The 21389-nt window shown below is 39.7% G+C and overlaps 1 protein-coding gene and 1 pseudogene across 1 annotated transcript; one reads left to right on the top strand and one right to left on the bottom strand.

The window, feature by feature from the left end:
• Nucleotides 1-690: 690 nt before the first annotated feature.
• Nucleotides 691-1675, bottom strand: LOC148102092 (uncharacterized; annotated as a pseudogene).
• Nucleotides 1676-20136: 18461 nt separating this feature from the next.
• Nucleotides 20137-21075, top strand: LOC148102091 (coxsackievirus and adenovirus receptor homolog). The gene has a single exon (XM_087842689.1). It carries the CDS (start codon nucleotides 20137-20139, stop codon nucleotides 21073-21075), a length of 939 nt encoding a protein of 312 aa, XP_087698815.1.
• Nucleotides 21076-21389: the final 314 nt, after the last annotated feature.

Genomic DNA, 21389 nt, shown 5'->3' with positions numbered 1-21389 from the left:
TGTTTTAATGTGTGTTTTTAAAAAATGAAATTGATGCCATTGCTTAAATAACAGTTTATTGATTTCACATAAAAGTAACATGTAACAACAAGTAACAACAAAAGAATTCATGAAATACATTGCAAATAAAACATCAGTTATTTTGTTCCAGCCAGCCTGAAGGATCTGTTTTTATTTTTGCTATGTTTTCACTGTTCATTTTTCCAAACACAGGTATCTTGGCATATATAGGTTAAAAAAAAAAAAGAAATAGTCGGCCTTTTCTCTGATTGCATTGTGCACATCTGAATCCATGTATATTCTTTGCACTAGGTAGTCCTCTTGTGCCCACACAACAAAGTCACACCACTGCATCCCACTGATGAGCAGTTGTCCTTGCACTTGCCAGTAATATGCGTGGCTCTTTTTTAGTTTAGGGGTACCACATTCCATCTGCACATATTTGCAGTCAATAAAGTTTTGTACATTGGGACATTTGAATTCGACGTGGCCAAACTGGGGGTATTCATTGGGGTCACAAACAACACCATCAGGAGATGCAGCAAGCCAGGGGGCAATGGGGTGAATGACCAGAGCACAGGGTAAGTAGTTAACATTCATTAGCCTACTATACTCTGCTGCTATTGCAGGCTGCATCTCAGTTCCTCTCCTCATGTCTTGGCTGCCTTGTTCCCTTCAATATACGCTCTGCTAGTGACTCTGCCGAGCTCTGGCCTCTGACGTGACACACCTCCCGAAACCTAGAGGCAGTCACTCTGGGCCTACGGAGCTGATGCCACTCAGACGAAGAGCTTTGCTCACACTTAGCTTCCTCTATTTTGTGAGCCATTTCCAGAGTTACAGACAAGCTTGTCAGATGCAGAAGCTCTTCTTCTGAACACACAAACACACAATCTGATGGCAAGATGTCATACCCCTCCAGAGGCAAGTGCGGTGTTGGTGGTGCATCACGGTGTAGTGTGATGTACCGGGTTGTCAAAACCAGCTGCTAATACGACAGAACACTGCCCTCCTGCACCAGCCCAAAGGCACTTTCCACAAGGGGCTTGTCAGGTCTCATGTTCATTGTGGTCACAAGTGGTCTGTCCTCAATATTAAATTTTGCATATGCCTCCGTTAATCTGAACAAGCAGGGATCTGGTAACGGACCCACCATGCCATGGAAGAGCAGTGCCACTGTGTGATTGCACATAACAGCGCCTGCCACACAGGAGCACTGGCTATGTGTCAGTATCACCGGCGATGAATCCAGAAGCTTAATCTAAGAAGAAAGAACGAAAATTAAAAATATAACATCATCTTCATGGAAGAGCTGAACAGGAACATAGTTCAGTTTTATGGTTACGTACCCACCTGAATGCTTAGTGTTTCCTTCTCTCCCTATTAAAACAACTTAACCATTCTTGATAACTGTAATAACTTAGATTGTGTATATTTGCAGTATTAACTTGGTGTCAAATGTTTTTGATCACCCAAACACACGTTGATTTAACTATCTGACTAGTCAAATTAGATGTGATAAAGCAGGGAGACAAGGAAAACATTCAAGTTGATGGGCTTTTAGGAATGAACTTAACTAATTCTTAAATGAACTGAACCCCACTGAACAGGGATTAACAACTTTACACAGCTTCCTGCCTACACTTTGTCTGTGTAGTGCCTCACTCTTCCTCATTGACCTGTAGCACAGGGCTCTCACACCGACCTCCCCTGACAACCTGTCTTTATTGGACACTGAACAAAGATACAAGTACAATTAGCATTATTTCTGTATTACTCATGTCAGCATGTCTTAAACATATATACTTTACACTTAGAAAGAGTAGCATTAGGTAGTTAACTACCTGCTTAGTTAGCCAACTACCTAACGCTATTATAACAGTGTCTAACAACAAAGGTGACATTAGTTAAGAAAATCTCAACTATAGTTTCGGACGACATAAAACACAGTTTAAGAAAACATGTACTGTAGAGAATTGACATCAAATGAAGGACATAGCGGAGTAACGTAGTGTTTGCAATTGACGTTAGCTAACGTTTCTTTGTCAGTTAATTTATGTTTTCTTACCTTCGTAGTTGTGTATATATGATGCAGCATATAACTTAAATCCTTAAATCTAATTTGGTGGCGGGGGTAGTCGTCACTCTGAAAATCCATCAGTGATGTTCAATTCTGGGAGCTCTTGTAGGCAGCGAGTGTAGAACGTCGCCATGATTTAACCACACCGGAAGCACTGGGGCAGGACTACATAGAACGCGGAAGTGATTGTGCAAGTAGTCTGCAGCCTCAAAGGCCGCATTTTAAGGCCGATTACGTCACAGCGACGAAGGCTGTCCCAATACAAAGGCTGCTCGAAATGCGGCCCTCAAATGCGTCCTTCATTTCCCAGGATTTTAAGGATGTGGCGGTGTAGACTTCATGGCCCAACATATCCCAGACTTCATAGCGCAGCGGTGGGTGTGGATAATTTTGCCGAAAAGTATGGCTGCTGCGGAGCGGCCGAAGAGTAAACTCTTAAAAGTAAGGACTGAATATTATGTCACATATTTATGTGCAAATGTGTAATAATGAAGAACATTAAAACATTACTGTTGGCCACATGTTGGCCACATGTTGGCAAAGTAGTGTGCCATTAGTGATGTTAGTAGTAACTTGGTTTTAAAGCCTTCAAAATATACGCCGTTCAATAGTTGACCTTAATCTTACAGAGAATGTGATGATTTGATAGATAATTAAAGTCAGTCATATATCCACAAACACAACAAGCTAAAAGTCAGTGAATGCTGCTTGGTTTGCAGTTCTGAATATCACGGCACAAGCAGGATTCACTGCACTGTTAATGTGCAAAAGAAGCGCGTATTCCTGGAAATTCCGATAAATTCCGAGAATGCGCGCTTCTTTTGCGGTGCAGGAATGCCAAAGTAATTGCTTACGGGGCTTGCTTCTGCGACATCTTCAAGACTTCTGAACACATCTATGTCCTCCTCCAGAAAATCTTATGTATGCAAACGCACGTTGCAAATGCTTATCTGGTGCGCGTCTTTTATTTTGACAGCGAATGCGCACCTGTGGACCACTTCTGTGCAGCCCTGGTTATATTGCTGCCTCTGTTCGGTGGTGTCGAGCCAAACAGACTTTAACGTTTGTATGAACGAGCTGACGGTTCACTCGTTAAGCTGAAAGAGAGATGCTTTAATCACAGGAGTCACACATGTGTCCGCTGTACCATCTGGGAACTCTTCTTGTTTAGCACTCGTAATAACACAAACACTAAATCCTCCTTCTCTGGTGCTGTTTTGTAGCAGTGTATACAGCTGAGACTGTCACCTGTCTGTCTGTCCTGCACTCTCTCTCTGTTTCTTTCTCTCTGATTGTGTAATAAAAGTATGAACATGTATTTATAAGTTACACTTGTGTTTGAATCCTGCAGCTTATCACACATTTGATTTCCATGTGTGACAACTGCAAGTGTCCAGAGTGAGGACAGACTGAGGGACCCACTGCTGCACATCATCTGTGAGGCTTTGCACCCCTGATGATCCACCAGGACAAACTCAGCTGTGTCTGAGGAAGAGGAGGAGGAAGAGCCAGCAGCAGCTGACAGATGGAGAGAATAGACAGACTGTTCCCTGTTTGTGAAGGACTGCTAGGAAAGTTTAACATAACTAATTGTCTGTCCTGAATCAGTCTTATTAGGTAATGTTAATATAATTATATCAGTGTTTTCAGTGTGGGAGAAAGTACTCAGGGCCTTCAAGTTAAACACTATGAAAGGCAGAAGCAAGTTCACAAACCTAAAGTATGTATCAGCAGCAGAATGGAGCTAAAAATAAATGTTTGTTTCAGTTCTATGAAGCTTTGAGTATTTTGGATTAGTAGTACTGGTGTGTTTGTTGCATTATTTTGCTGTAATTGTTTATATGCTTTATATATTCTGAGGTAAGTTGATCTATAGTGTTACATCATATTCTATAAGGATGTTATGTGTTTGTAGACTTTCTGCCCAGTTTGACCCATTTAGCAGAAGACAGCCTGTTTAAGGCCCTGATATCTAGTCTGTATGACTTAAAGCAGTTATGACATAGTTTGATTTTCTCACCCAACAAAGGAATATTTAATTTATCGGTCTACTCCTCATTCTATCAGAAACAGTTGTCACAGCTCATACATTTGCTTTTTACACATATATGCAGTGTTGGGGAGTAACGGAATACATGTACCGCCGTTATGTATTTAAAATACAAAATATGAGTAACTGTATTCCGTTACAGTTACCGTTTAAAAAGGTGGTATTTAGAATACAGTTACTTTGTTGAAATAGATGGATTACACGGCGGTACTTCCCTGTTTCATATTGTGGCGGGTCAGGACTGTTTGGGTTTTGTTTGACAGCTACGTTCTGTTGTTCCAGGTGGCAGTGTTACGGTTGCCATGGTTACAGGGTGACGCTCTCTCTCTCTGCGTGTTTCCTGGGTGAGAGAGGCCTTTTTGTTGTTGTTGTGCTAAGCTAACAGGCAGAATGCTACCGGTATAGCTCTAAAGCAGTGGTCCCCAAACTACGGCCCGCCTCCACATTTAACCTGGCCCCCTGAACAATATTAGAGATGCATTATTATTTTTTCAGTCTGGCCACGCGATCAACACTAATGCACCCATAGAACACTGGGGTGTAGTGGGCCTGCCCGACTGAATCTCTGGAAATGTTTCCTCATGTTAATAAAACTCATTTGATTTGAATTGTGAACCACGCTAAAAAATTTTTTTGCCCAGAACGAGAACATGACCCCACCCCCAGAACGGAATAATGGCAAAAAGGTTAGGTAAGAGAAAAATTTATTCATAATGCAGGGTATTTAACCTGCAGTGGACACTGTTTGCTGTTTGTCTCATCTGTCAAGAGACTCTGGCGGTATTCAAAGAATACAATCTGCTCCGACATTATGAATGCCGTCACAAAGACAAGTATGAAAGCTTGCAAGGCCAAATACGAACAGACAAAATCTCAAAGCTAAAAAGTGGACTGTTAGATCAGCAGACTGCATTTGTACGCCAAACTCAGCTGAACCAGTCATCAGTTCAGGCCAGCTTTCGTAATAGGGGGTAATGTATATGCCCAGCTGCAGCAAAAGACGAAAGAATTTGACTTTTTTTCATTAGCACTGGATGAGAACACGGACGTGAAGGACACAGCGCAGCTTCTTATTTTTATTCGTGGAGTTGGCGCAAACTTTGAGTTGTGTGAGGAGCTGGCAGCCTTCCAAAGTCTGAAAGGCACTACGACGGGGGAGGATATTTTCGACAAAGTATGTCAAACAATGGAAGAGTTTGATCTGGACTGGGCAAAGCTTGCTAGCATCACGACTGACAGGGCTCCTTGTATGGTGGGCGCATCTCGGGGCCTAATAGGACGCATGAACCGTGAGATGGAAGAACGGGGTCTCACCGCCCCTCTAAAAGTGCAGTGCATAATTCACCAGCAAGCGCTTTGCTGCAAAGTGTTGAAGTGGGATTCTGTCATGAAGGCTGTGGTATCATGCATAAACTTCATTAGAGCAAATGGACTTAAACACAGGCAGTTCCAACAATTCCTGTCTGAACTGGAATCTGCGTACGGAGATGTGCTGTACTACACAGAGGTCCGATGGTTGAGCCGCGGCAGAGTTTTGAGGCGTTTTTACGAGCTGCTACCCGAAATTAACGCATTTCTTCATTCAAAAGGCAAAACGGCCCCAGAGCTGATCGACCCAGAATGGAAGTGGCACCTCGCATTTTTAACAGACGTGACGGAAATGCTGTACGGCCTTAAATTGCAGCTACAAGGCCAGGGGAAACTCATTTGCGACATGTATTCCCACATAAAAGCATTTGAGTTGAAACTAGCGCTGCTTTTGGAACAAGTGAAAAAGCACAACTTCACCCATCTCCTGTTACCCAAAACCTTTCTGCAGAGAACCCAGCGGTCTTGTTCCCAGCTGAAAAGTGTGTGGAAGCACTGGAAATGCTGAAGGCGGAGTTCAGTGTGCGATTCCGTCAACTACATGTTCATGCAAAAGAAATCCATCTTTTCCAAAACCCCCTTGTTGCCGACATCGATGAAGCCCAGCTTTTTTATCAGATTGAGCTGGCCGAGTTACAGAACTGTGATGTTCTGAAAGATGCATTCAAGCCCAACAGTCTCGTTGACTTCTATGCCGCCCTCCCAAATGACACGTATACTAACATAAAAAAACACGCAATGAAGATGTCCACACTTTTTGGCAGCATGTATATCTGCGAGCAAACCTTTTCACGCATGAAACTCATGAAAACTCCGATGAGATCAAGATTGACAGATGAACATCTGCATCAGTGTTTGAGACTGGCTGTGACTAGAATGGAACCGGACATTCAACTTCTCACCGGCCAGATGCAGGCCCACAGTTCACACTGATGAACATACAGTACATAGGTAAGCTCACTTTTGTGACTTGAATGAGTTATTCTGAGTATAAACAAATATAATCATAATAAAAGCTACTGGGATAAAATCCATCTCCACAACCATTGAAGAAAGCTTGTGAAAATGTTTTGTGCTGTGTAGGTGCTGTATCACTTAGTTTGGTTTCTCAGCCTGCTTGCTTTGTGGTTTTCAGAGGGAAGTTGGTGAGAGAGAGCAAACAGTGGTGTCTACTAGGCTACCCTACTGGAACCTACAAAACTGGATTATAAGGAAAGAAAACAAGAACTTTGAGAGACTGCTCATATGAGTCATTTAAGAGATTCTGCTCTGACAACTGAAGCGTAAGATTGTGCACGGCACAACAGAAACTTTCTTTCTGTAAAGAACCCAGAGAGGGTTATTTGGTTATTATTGATTTCAGAAGTAGTTATTATATATTTCCTGACTTTTTTTCTGTGAAGAACCCAGAGAGGGTTATTTGATCTCGGAAATGGTTATTAATATTTCCTGACTTTTTTTTCTGTGAAGAACCCAGAGAGGGTTATTTGGTTATTATTGATTTCAGAAATAGTTATTATATATTTCCTGACTTTTTTTCTGTGAAGAACCCAGAGAGGGTTATTTGATTATTTACTGATGTCATAAATAGTGTTATTAAGTATTTCCTAAGTTAATTTTTTCTCTTAAGAACCCAGAGAGGGTTATTTGATCTCAGAAAGGGTTATTAATATTTGGTTATGTGTGGCTTTCTGGAAAACAATAAATGTTTACATTTTGGCAAACCTGCGATCGTCACACTTTTTCTGTTACAAACTGGCCCCCCATCAGAGAAGGAAAAAGTTATGTGGCCCTCACTGGAAAAATTTGGGGACCCCTGCTCTAAAGAATGTAGCATCATAGGCAGTGTAGTCCGTGCTGCAAGGAGAATGTACTGCCATACACGTTATGTGTCTGTGAGCGAGGGAGGGAGAAAAAGGAAAAGTACGAGCTGTCATCGAGCAAAAACGGGAGCTGGAAGCATGTAAATATAATAATAACCACTGCAGCCAAGAAGAGAGCCTGACGAGCCCAGTTGTAAGTAAGCTATTAAGACTCGACTGTAAACCGTGTTCGTGTTTTCCTCCAAAAACAATAAGTTCTGTTGGAGCAGCCTTTCAACGCCTCTCTCTGTCTCTCGCTAGCAAAGTTGACCCAGACACCAAAGTAAAGCTAGTTTTCGGCTACGAGCCCGACACAGAACCCACCGTATTAGCCAGAGGTCCCTTTACTACGGTTCGGAGCCGCGGAGCTTCAGTAACAGTAATAAATCACAGCAATAGTACATTCATGTAGTTGTAAACAGCATGATAATATATTAAGTAATCCAAAGTATTCAGAATACGTTACTCTCATTGAGTAACGTAACGGAATACGTTACAGAATACATTTTGGGGCATGTATTCTGTATTCTGTAATGGAATACATTTTAAAAGTAACCTTCCCAAATTTAGTAATGCCAACATACTGAAAGAGCAATATTTATCTCACTGCTGTAATACATCTATATACACTGTCAAAGATATTTGTATTTGAGTGAAGATTTAAGGTGATAGGAAATATAAATGACTGCAACTTGAATCTTTACTGAAGCTCAGTGTTTGACACAGAGTTCAAACTCACTGCTGTAATAACTAATAATGATTAATATAATAACTATAATATTGGCCATATTATAGTTACATTACCAAGGTGAGATGACTTTAGTCTCATGAACAACATTAGCTAATTATTATTTACTAGCTAATCTTAAAATGACTGTTCAGTACAGAAATGAAGCCCAACAATCATGTTTTACAATCCTGTGGTCTCAGCCTCAGATACTTATTAAATCACACAGAGCTCGTGTAGGAACAAATGAACAAACAAACAAATGAACAAAATTTCTCTTTCATTTCTGTCAAACAAAGCTGTATGAAACATTCCAGCAGTTGGTATCATGGTTGCTAGGCAACCTGGGCAGCACAACGGAGGCTAGACCATCCCATTTCACAAGCCTAACAGGATGACAATGTTAATCACAGTAGAGACAGATGGATGTTGTTTAGCCATATAGAAAATAATATCAGAAATATTAAACGGGGGGATATCGTTGATCTTGAGGGATAACCAGCTGTGTAGTTCAAACCAAAAGGCAGCTGATGCAGGACATGAGAAAAACAAATGGTGTAATGTTTCACAGGCTGAATCACAAAATGCACATTGATTTACCTCAAATTTAAACCTCCTCTTTAGAAATTCAGACACAGGATATATATTATTAATTATCTTGAAATGAGTTTCTTTTACTTTTGGGGAGACAGGCCACTTGATGAATTTTTAGAACGCCTCTTCCATGAGTGACTGATCCCCATGAAGGGCCTGCAAATATCTACCTGAGTTAAACCCCTGGAAAAGAATAGATTTGAAATTCACACTGATCAATTTGTCGTTACATTTACAATCATTTAGGTTGCAGTTACCAATTTTTAAGTTTGGCAGTGCTGGATTGACCTCAGAATGTAGCATTGTGTTGCGTATCAGCTGCCTTAGGGCCAAAGGGATAGCACAGCAAACTTTTCTGTATTCTTTTAATGGACAATTAAAGTCGTGTCTCTTCGAGAAAGACACGTAATCCAATAAAGCACCACTCGAATCCAGCAAGTCAGTTACAAACAAGATACCACTCTCAAACCAGTTCCTGATAAATAATGTCTTTTTGTTAGCAGTTATCACTCTATTGTTCCATAGGGTCGACATGTGAGGAGAAGTTGTGTGTAAACATCATTTTCCAAAAATGAAGAATCTGTTTGTGAAAATTAGAGAGTGTAACAGGTATTTTACTAGTTTCAAAGTCACATCTTAATAGAAAATCAATTCCTCCTAGTTCTTTAAATAAAGATCTGGGTATATAAAACCACATGGAATCAGACTGAGATAAACAAGCTCTGAGCCAGTTGATCTTAAAAGTTCCGATCACTGATTCAAAGGCTCTGACACCACCCTTCTCATAGTCTTTAACCAACTGTGATCTCTTAATATAGTGGGTTTTGTTTTTCCACAGGAATTGAAAAATAATTGAGTTGGCTTTTCTCATATTTTGGGGAGAAATATAAAGAGAATGACATGGGTAAATTAATTTAGAAATACCTTCAGCTTTGGAAAGGATGACTCTGCCAAATATAGTGATATCCCTGGTCAACCAACGACTAAGGGATTTCTTCATGTCGACGATACGATTGCAGATGTTGTTGTCTTCTCTTCGGGACATATTTTTAGAAATCACTATACCTAAATATTTAACTTCCAATTCAACTCTTATAGAAGCTATATTAGAATCAGAACACGTGTGAATAGGTAACAATTCACATTTGTTAATATTCAGACACAGTCCTGATGCCTGGGAGAATAATGAGATAGTGTTACCATGTACCATGGATTTATTCCTTAAAAACAGTGCAGTATCGTCAGCAAATTGGCTTATTTTGAATTCCTTGTCAAAAATGTTAATACCATGTAAATCAGGGTCTTTTTGGATGATAAGTGCCAGCAGTTGAGTGGTTAATATGAACAATTTGGGGGAAATAGGCCATCCCTGACGGATACCTCGCTGCACTTCAAACCTAGGTGTCATTCCAGGGTTAAGCGAAACAGAGCTAAAAATGTTACTGTAAAACATTTTGATCACATTACAAAAGTTTACCCCAAAACCCAGGAAATGCAAGGCTTTAAGCAGGAAGGGATGTTCAACCGTGTCAAAAGCCTTATAAAAGTCCAAAAACAACACTAAGCTTTCTGTCTTTATATACTGGCGATAATCAAGCATATCAAAAATCAATCTAATGTTATTGTGTATATGTCTTCCTTTTATAAACGCCGACTGACATTCATCCACTAAATGTGTTAAACAATCATTTAAGCGGTTCACATAGACATGAGCCAGTAATTTATAATCATTACACAGAAGGGTTATGGGCCTCCAATTATCCAGAAGTAGTTTGTCTTTGTTGGGTTTTGGAATTAAAGTGATTAGACCTTGTTTCATTGTAGGTGAAAGATTAGTTGATGAGATACATTCTAAGTATGCACTGTAAAGCATTAATCTAATGTTTAGAAATATGCTATCTAACCAGATTCTTACTCTGGATGGCATTACCTTGGCCTCCAGTAACACTGTGAGGAACCTTGGAGTCATTTTTGACCAGGATATGTCCTTCAACGCACATATTAAACAAATATGTAAGACTGCGTTCTTCCATTTGCGCAACATCTCTAAAATTAGAAATATCCTGTCTCAGGGTGACGCTGAAAAATTAGTTCATGCATTTATTACTTCCAGGCTGGACTACTGCAATTCATTATTATCAGGATGTCCAAAAAACTCACTGAAAAGCCTTCAGCTAATCCAAAATGCTGCAGCAAGAGTACTGACAGGGACTAGAAAGAGAGAGCATATTTCTCCTGTATTAGTTTCTCTTCATTGGCTTCCTGTTAAATCCAGAATTGAATTCAAAATCCTGCTCCTCACATACAAGGTCTTAAATAATCAGGCCCCATCTTATCTTAATGACCTTGTAGTACCATATCACCCTATTAGAGCACTTCGCTCGCGCTCTGCAGGCCTACTTGTTGTTCCTAGAGTATTTAAAAGTAGAATGGGAGAGAGAGACTTCAGTTTTCAGGCCCCTCTTCTGTGGAACCAGCTTCCAGTTTGGATTCAGGAGACAGACACTATCTCTACTTTTAAGATTAGGCTTAAAACTTTCCTTTTTGCTAAAGCATATAGTTAGGGCTGGACCAGGTGACCCTGAATCCTCCCTTAGTTATGCTGCAATAGATGTAGGCTGCCGGGGGATTCCCATGATGCATTGAGTTTTTCCTTTCCAGTCACCTTTCTCGCTCTCTATGTATTAACAGACCTCTCTGTATTGAATCATATCTGTTATTAATCTCTGTCTCTCTTCCACAGCATGTCTTTTATCCTGTCTTCCTTCTCTCACCCCAACCGGTCGCAGCAGATGGCCGCCCCTCCCTGAGCCTGGTTCTGCCGGAGGTTTCTTCCTGTTAAAAGGGAGTTTTTCCTTCCCACTGTCGCCAAAGTGCTTGCTCATAGGGGGTCATATGATTGTTGGGTTTTTCTCTGTATCTATGAAGCGCCTTGAGGCGACTTTTGTTGTGATTTGGCGCTATATAAATAAAATTGAATTGAATTGAATTGAATTAATCTCATGCCAGAAAAAGGAGTAAAATTCCACTGTTAGCCCATCAATTCCTGGTGATTTGCCCCTGGACATTTGTTCGATTGCCTTGTCCAGCTCTTCAATTGCAAGTTTACACTCCATACGAACCTTTACATCCACATCCAATGTCCCATTAAGGCCTCTAAGACTTTCCAGAAACACAGTGCCATTCTCCGTTGAATAGGTTGACTTGTAAAGGTTACTGTAAAAATGAAGTATTTCCACGTTTATTTTGTCATGGTCCTCAGTCAAAACCCCCTTGATATTCAGTGATTGAATCTTCTTATTTGCTTGTCTGTAATTCCCTAAATTAAAAAAATAGGAAGAGTTTTTCTCGCCCTCCTCAATCTATCGGGCTCTTGAACGAACATAGGCACCATTGGCTTTCTCTAACAGTTTGTCTAGTTGAGATTGAAAAGTGTTTAGTTGTATTTGTTCATCCAGAGATAAATCCTGTTTGCAGCATAGCCTGTTAATTCTCTCAATAATGCTTTGTTACTCCTGTCTTTTCTGTTTAGCAATGGATTTGCTAATTTGAATTGCGATCTGTTTAACTTGGAATTCAAACCATTCCCATTTGCTCACATGTGACATATCTAATTTATCAATTTCCACAATTAAATTTCTCACTTCAAGGCAGAAGTTGTCATTATGCAGAAGGTTGTTGTTAAATTTCCAAATAAGGGATTGATGTTTCACCTTGGTTAATGAGATGAGTAAGGAAATCAAACAGTGATCAGTTAGAGGGGAAGCTGAGATTTCACACTTAGAAATGTTGTTGATCAAATTGTTAGAGACTAACCAGTAATCAATCCTGGAACACTGACCATTATTAGATTAATTTAACCAAGTAAATTGAGACGCAGATGGATTTTTCAGCCTCCAAGCGTCACAGAGACTAACTTTGTTGGCCAAATTAAGGATACTTTCATCATAACTGTGGCATGAAGTCCTGGATGGAAAACGATCTACAGAGGGATCAGGAGCTACGTTAAAGTCTCCCCCCACAACAACTTTGTCAACAAGATAGGTCAACTTCCATTGCTCTAGCTGTTCACAAAGGAAGGTTAGAAGTTTCTTATTCTGAGCTCTATTAGTATAACCATATACACACAGCGGAATGTAGTTTGAACCATTCATTTCCGACACTATCATCAGCCAATGACCATCAGAATCACTTTTACAGTCTATGACATTTCCCAGAAACCTATTAAATAAAATCATCACTCCAGCTGAGTGAGACGTACCATGACTAAAGAAAACAGATTCACCCCACTGTGTTTTCCAGAACTTTGTGTCTGCCTCTGCCGAATGGGTCTCTTGTAGAAAGACACAGTTAGCCTGTTGCTCCTTGCAAAAAAGAAAGATAGCCTTATGTTCACAATGTTTTTTAGCCCCCTGACGTTCAAAGAAATAACAGATAACATATAACACTATTACAAAAGTATTGGGGGAAAAAAATAAACTTAAGAAGACACGCAGGAACAAGCAGCCGTGTCCTGTATAAAAGAACTATTCAGTGCAATAACCCTTAACAACCGGGAAATTTTAAGATAAATGACATGCTAAGCAATAGGCTTATTCAACAACAGCATACCTCAGAGGTGAAAAAGGTCACACAAAAGAAAATCAGTTCGGGTCCACTCTTTGGTTATCAATCAGAGCGTAGCCGTCCTTCAAAAACACTCTTTCCCTTACTCCTGGCGTCCTGGACCAGCGGCCACAGCTTAGCACGAGCCTCCCGATCTTCCTTGGAGAAGTCTTCCTTAAAGCCGATGTCCATCTCCTTGCAGACCCTCGCTCTGAAGTGTAAAAAAAAAGAATGTAGATACAATTTTGATTTTGATGAAAAGGATTGGTGCTATTTTACAGAGTCTAGTCGGTAAAAGTAGATAACTGTTTTAATAAATATACATTTTACAGCATTTTGTGAACATACACAAAAGTGGCCATTTTTGGCAATGGACAAGCTGAGAGAGAGTTTTAAATTTTTTGCTGTCCTTGAACAAAAATAATAGTGCATAATTATCAATGTTGATGTTAATCAATTAGCTGTCCCAGACTCTATTAATAATACAGCAGTCCCTCATTTATTGCGGGAGTTACGTTCTAAAAATAATCTGCGATAGGTGAAATCTGCAAAGTAGCCAACTTTATTTTTTACAATTATTATAGATTTTAAGACTGCAAAACCCCTTACTACATGCTTTATACACTTTTCTCAGAAAGGCATGAACATTTTCACACTTTTCTCTTTTGTTAAAACACTCTTAAAGTTCAAACCTTTATAAATGTTTTAAGACTGTAAAACCCCTCACTACATGCTTTATACACTTTTCTCAAATCATTTTTAATAATTGTAAAAAAATTAAGTTGCCTACTTCGCGTAGCGAATGTAACTCCCGCGATAAACGAGGGACTGCTGTATTATTAATAGTAGAGTCTGGGACATCTAATTTATTAACATCCACATTGATTATCATGCACTATTATTTTTGTTCAAGGAGAGCAAAAACTATAAAACTCTCAGCTTGTTTGTTGCCAAAATAGGCCACTTTTGTGTATGTTCAAAAAATGCTGTAAAATGTGTATTTATTAAAACATTTATCTATTTATCGACTTGACTCTTTAAATTAGCTTCAGTCCTTTTCATCAAAACCAAAATTTTATCTACATTCTTTTTTTACTCTTTAAATGCCAGTTAGGTTATATATAGTACCAGTAACGTTTCAGATAAAAAGGTGATAAAGTCCTAATGGTTTCATAAATCTTCCTATTTATTTTTTTTCATATAAGCATCGGGGACAAGGCTGTCTTGCAATTGTTGAGGTTCACTAGTGTGCGCTCTATTTCTTCCAGGATGACTCTTCATTTGTAGGTTTTAGTGGACTCTTAGTACTGTGAAGTGATTTTCATAGGACAAAGGCTTGTATTCCAAGATCTGTGAGATTGTAGAAATGAGCAGCAATTCCCTTCTTGCAATCTTTCCAGAAAAATAAGTGATCTGGAATCTGTTACGCTTACTTACAGCAGCAGCACTTTCTGTACCTTCATAAAGTCAAGGACACATTTACTAACAGTATGTGTTGCTGTATGTGCTGCAGCTTTGAATCTTTTATTAATATATATTTTGTTAATATTTTGGCTATGGTGTCTTGTTATGAAATGCTCAAGAGTAAAAGTGTTAGCATGCGGTCAGAGCTAAGTTTGACTGGGAAACTCAAAGATCAATAGTCTGTATCAACAAAAATTCACAGCAGCTTGTGTAATATTTGATGCGTCATAATTTATTCCAGTCTAACTTGCAAATACATGTTTGCGTTGCAATGTCATGCACAAACACACAACTATTAGATCCTTAAGATCAAACCTGTGTCATTCTTTTGATCCACTGCAGTAAAGTAGTCACAAAAAAAAGAAGTGCAGATCAGAGGGTTAATTCGTAAAATGTCTAAAAATATTATTGATTACAGGATAATACATAAATGTTAATAGCAACTGTAAGCTTTTGACTTTGAAGTTACAAGTATAAACAATGCTGTTACATTTACACTAAATTTTTTTACTATAAGCATGGACATAAAACAAGCTTATTATAAAATGTTGTTCACTTAATTGGAATTCTGTACACTGAAAAAAAACCCCCAACAACACATAAAAAACACAAACAAACAGCCAGTGCCTTCATCTGTCCATTAAGTCTCAGACATCGCATTGACCTGTAGTCTCTGCTCGTCAGCACATGTAAAAAGAGCTCCATGTCCTCTGCAAACTGAAAAACAAAGAAGAAGAAGTCCCTCTACACAAAAACACTGCAGATGACAGGCCAAACAAACATTTCCATGGACTTTCCACAAGCTACAGTTTCATTTAGCACAGAGGGTAGAGCACATGAATGTTCTACCGAAGATTCAGAAAATGGTTTAGATGCTGGAGACAAGACATCGAGAGGGAGATGGGGCTCCACAGAGAGTTCAGTGGGGAGCAGTCCTGAATGCTGACATGACAATAATTGACTTGCCATATCAACGTTGCTGTTTTTGGCCATAAGGGCCCAGTCTAACGCAGTGTGCCAGTCACATCCTCGTTCCTTTTTTAGCTTCAGAAGGATTTCTCTAAGTGTCATGTTATGTCTCTCCAGTAGTCCGTTGCTCCAGGGACTATACCCTGCCGTTGTCTTTACCTCAATGTTGAAGTTTACAGCCATGTCCCGAATCTCTGTGTTGTTGAACTCTCCGCCGTTGTCTGTGTAGAGCCGTCTGGGGGCACCGTGAATGCTTATCCAGGTGTGAATGAAGGAGTTGACGATCTCTGCAGCTTTCTTTGTCTTTACGATGCTCCCGGCACTGAAACGTGTGAAGTGGTCGATGATGTGAAGGTACCACACATTGGGCTCCAGCTCATGTAGATCCATCGCTACTGTCTCATTATACTCAGAAGTTAGGGGTAGACCAACAGCAGGTCTCGGCTTGGTTTTGCGATATCTCTGACAAATGTCACAGTCACGAACTATCTCTAGCAGAATAACTGCACATTGTTTATCTGTATTGCCAGAGCTTTGGATGAGCCTCAATAACCTCTCTGCAGATGCATGACCAAACTGCTTATGAAGCTTCACAAGGACTTTGTTTCTCTTTTGTAGACATTTCAGCAGTTACCATGAGAACTTCATTTTCATTGCAGCTTTCTGTAGTATTTTCATCTCTAATGTCCACACAATAGTGTCCCAAACTAGTGAGCTCAAGGGAAACAGGCTGCTTGAACATGACAACACTGTCATTCTCAATGTCTAGAACAGTCCTTGCTTTCTTGAGAGACGTTTTGCTCAGTAGTAGTGGAATGTCACCAGGAACTACTTCACTTTCAATGTCACATTTTGTTTGTCCAATTTTGACTGGAAGTTTCACTTTTCTGCTGGAATACACTACAGTACCATCCCCAAAGCGAAAATGAATTAGCTTCTTTTCAGGTTCATGGGGGGTGCCGAAGCCTATCCAAGCTGTTATAGGGCTAGAGGCATGGTACACCCTGGATACGTCCCCAGTCTGTCACAGGGCTAACACATAGACAACCAATCGCACTCACATTTACTCCCGCATTCACACCTATGGACAATTTATATTGATCAATTAACCTATCCCCACTAACTGCATGTCTTTCCCGGGGAAAACATATGCACACACAGGGAGAACATGCAAATTCCACCTGGTGGTGGACCTTCTTGCTGTGCAGCAACAGTGCTAAACACGGTGCCACCATTCTGCCCTAAATATAAAATAAATGCAGTGAATAGAAAAAGTGTTTAGGGACAGCAAATATATATATATATATATAAATTTAGTCTCTTTCAGAATGTGTTAATACACTTACTGCCAGTGAGAAAATTGTAACAAAAGTGTCAGCTCAGTTTCATTCACGGCCTGCTCTGTGACTCTTAGGTGCTGGACAATACCAGCAAATACATGTCCACAAATGGGACACCTATATCCATTTCTGACATTGTGTTTCTTTTGAGTGTTGGAGACGGCAGCAACCTGTTACTGTTGCTCTCTACTCTTTGGTTCCTCACTGTTCACAAACACTGCCTGTACACAAAAACAAGACTCATACAACTACTAAAAAAAGTTTTTTATATTTTTCTGTCTTACTGTGCCTTTTAACATTTACAAATGTCCTTAAAAATGAATTATCTGCACTACTGTTAGTAATTCTGCAAAAGTAATTCTATCACCTTTGATATTAACTGGAAATGCAAGGTTATTAAGGGGATATTACATACATAACTGTTAAGTGTTAATGTGTTAATCATAATTTATTAACAACACAATGACAATGCATTCAGATCACAATTCCGATTTGCAAAAACTGCCAGACAGGACAGGTTGAAAAACAACAAAACATAAAACAACGACAAGATACGTGCACACATTGTAATGGCGGTCTGGTCAAAAAGGAGTGACTAGCAGGTCCAGAGGGCATATAGTGTGGAGGTTAGCCAGAACACTCAGAGGGGAGTCAGTTAACTAGAACAACTAAGAGCTATTTGAACTTAAAAGAACAAGACCATACAAGTCAGGTCTCCACAGCTCTACCGTATTTGTACACACATGTGCCAGGGTTAGGTAGTCTCCGGCGCCAGGCTGTTACATTGGTACAGTTTCTGTAAAGAGATGCATGCTCAGCTGTAATGGCTGCTGCTGCACTCACACTAAGAGACTCTCTAATTACCACAATAATAGGATGACACTCCTTAGTGTTATGTGTTAAGTGCTATGCCATTATAAGGGTTGTTACATCATGCCTGTATAGGCCAGGGGTCTGCAACCTTTAACACCCAAAGAGCCATTTGGACCCGGTTTCCACGCAAAAGAAAACAATGGGAGCCGCAAATACTTTTTGACATCTAAAATGAAGATAACACTGTATATATTGTTTTTTACTTTTATGCTTTGTGTGAACAACTAAGGTGTGTTGCTTATGAAATTCATGAAGTGCTATAGAGAAAATTACATTTTATTTATGTAATGAACACATTTTGAACTCTTAAAGAAATATAACAAAAGGAAAGACACCCAGCTGAACTAAAATGATCCATGTAGCAAACAAAAACTGTTGTGAGCCGCCACCCTTATATCGCCTTTGGGCTTTTGGAGCCTTGGCCTGGCTTTTTAAAAATAATTGGAAAAAAGGCACTATGCTGCTAAAAACAGAAAAAGAGATATTTGCAAAATTCTGCCTAAATATGTATTTTACCTGGTTAATGTGTGTGGCTGGGCGTGGTCTGCTGCGCCTCTGCAGGGGAGGCGGACACACCTTCAATCACGCCTCGCCACCTTAACGTCTATGCTATCAATGCCGTTGTGTTGGTGTGTGTCGGGCTGTGAGCTGAAAAGCAACAGCCGGCTGTATGCGTACAGCAACCGTGTGTGAAAAGTGGTCAATAAAGAGATGCTGAAAAGCATGTTCATGCAAACATCGTCGGGTCTGCTGTGATATGTTTACAATGGCACTTCTGCTCCTGAACCTCTGCGCACAGTGAAGTCACTTTCATCTTTACGCAGGAGTGTAAGCTGTCATCTGTGAGGCGTGAGCGGTGTTTGTTTTTAACATACTTCACGGTGGAGAATAGCTGCTGACATAATGTGGATCCGAAGATCTATAATTGGCCTACCTGGGGTTGAAAGTCTCGCATTTATATGCACGGCGTTTCGGCGGGTATACCGGCTTCCGCGAGTGTGACGCTTATTTTGAGCGATCAAAAAATAATAGAATATAATTTTATTTTTATGTTTCAATATCACAATAATCTTCCAATTTAGAACTACGAGTTTAAAAAGAACTAACATAAATAAAATATACTTCAGCTAAATACTTCTAATTTATTTTCCCAAACCACGCAGAGCCGCACTATAAGGACTAAAGAGCCGCAGGTTGCTGACCCCTGGTATAGACCTTTACTCGTAAAACTTTTGAAAGTTAGGCTTCATAGTGAGAGCTGCTACCTTTTTCTTATTCTTTATATTATTTATTAGTGGTTAGCAAACAGGAAAAATGGTACATTACCGCCACCAACTGGTGTGGAGTGTCAGAGCTGGTACCTTCGAGTTCATCTTTCATGATTTTTCTATACTCTCACAACACCCATCCCCCACATTACCCTCTAGCATATGACATAGTCTCTTCTGATTGGCTGCTGTCAAGGGCGGCAAAGTTTTTTCTGGCCACCATCTTCAGTCTTCAAATTTCATCACACTGGCAGCTCACTTGGAGGTAAGAGTTAAAACTAGATGTTATTTGTGATGATTTCTGTTTAAGTCCTATTTGAATGCTTTATTTTAGTCCGAGTTTTTGATTATTTGCTACAGTGCTGTTTTGGTGCTAGGTTTTAAAGCCTTTTTTCTCTTTCTGTTTTTTAAACTGTTATTTAGTGTGAAATTTGTGAGCTCGAGTTGGGAAATAGAAGGAACTACAGCTGAAAGTCGTAAAAATAAAGTCATCCTTTTTTTTATTCAATTGTAAGCAAAGATCCACTTTGACCGTATAAGACCCTTTACAGTAAAACTTCAATGGTGTTGTAGGACTCCGATGTTGTAGGAACCATGCTACTGTCTTTAGGTCTCTGTAGAATGGTCCCTTTTCTATTTACCATAAGTAAATCATGTAATTTGAAATGACTCATATGAAAATATTTTCTTATGCCATGGAAGTATCTTGTTTGAAATATAAGCCAATGAAACTTGTTTTGAGTGAAAAACCCAAACATAATCAATAACAACAATAATACTACATAATAATAGCTATTTCCTTATTCTTTCCTTTACAGTCCGATCCCGGCAGTGAACCAGAGAATGATGTTTCGACAAAAGAACTGCTGTATCTCGTCTATGCCACTGAGGACAAGATATTTCAACACAAAAATTGTGCTATGGATTTTGATCGTCATGAGCATATTTGACCCTCTTACCAAAGACTCGGTCTGTGCTCTAGAAATAACCTCACACATCCAAGACTATTATGTGGCAAGAGATTCAAATTTGACCCTTAACTGCGAGTTTGTCCTTGAATTTGAGAACTTGGCATGTACAGAGATAGAGTGGAACATTGTGCTATCAGATAAACAGCAGGATGAAAAGATCATTATCTGGTATACTGGAGGTGTAATACACAGTAACCTGTATGAGCCGTTAAAGAATAGGGTCCACTTTGCCTCTCCTGATCCCCAAGATGGTGATGCATCAGTGAGAATCCTTGACCTTAAGCTGACAGATATGGGCACTTACCAGTGCAAGGTAAAAAAGTTACCTGAATTTGAGATGAAAACCTTTAACCTGTTCGTATTGGAGAGGCCAAGCACACCAGTATGCTACATAGATGGTGAAACAGTGGAAGGAAAAAATCTGAGGATGAGATGTAGATCCTCACAAGGTACTCCCCCTCTGGTTTATAGCTGGTCAAAGGCAAGCGGAACCAAGATGTTGCCTCAAAGTGCCTTCGTTGACAGTATAAATGGTGACTTGTATTTACACAAGATCACAGAGAGTGACACTGGAACCTACAGGTGCATGGTCATAAGCCTTGTTGGTATGGAAGAGTGTGAGGTTACACTCAGCTCCCACTTACATGGTATACCACCACAGACCATCAGCAATGGACCTGGAACTACAGCAGCAATTGTTACCAGCATAATTGTGATGATCATCTTTGTCATCGCTGTCATTCGAGTCATTATCTGCTACCGCAGAAAAATGAATGAAGAAGTACTTGGCAATGAAATATTGATGAATCAACTTCCTCATCAAAAATGGCTATCAATTAAGAGTCATAACCTGGGATCTGGATCTTTAAAAAGCACCTATAGTGCAAAGGTGAGAAAATGTTAATATATAGCACCAATTCATAACTGAATGCTTGTTATTGTACGTAATATGGTCTGTTTAATATAAGATTGTCTAATTAAGTTATGTATGTTTCAAAAGGATCTTATGGCAGTGTATGAAAACATGGATGCAGAATTCATGTGTAAGGACAAAGACAATAAGTTCATGTTCACTGTGGAGAAGGATCTTGTGAGTAACGTTTAAATATGCAAAATACATCAAGTGTGTGTCATGTGAAACACTGATTTAGTTTACAGTTCATGATGTGGTAACCTGAAAACTTGGAATGTACCAGTGCTGAAAACTTTAGCCATTTT

Source organism: Neolamprologus brichardi, chromosome 7, assembly GCF_056152115.1.
Source record: "Neolamprologus brichardi isolate AB-2024 chromosome 7, ASM5615211v1, whole genome shotgun sequence".
NCBI lineage: Eukaryota > Metazoa > Chordata > Actinopteri > Cichliformes > Cichlidae > Neolamprologus > Neolamprologus brichardi.
The sequence above is the reverse complement of the archived record's forward strand: the minus strand, read 5'-3'. Positions and strand labels throughout refer to the sequence as shown.

What these genes read in the sequence shown, in the direction of transcription:
- LOC148102091 (XM_087842689.1), top strand. Translation starts at nt 20,137, where the DNA reads ATGAGCATATTTGACCCTCTTACCAAAGACTCGGTCTGTGCTCTAGAA.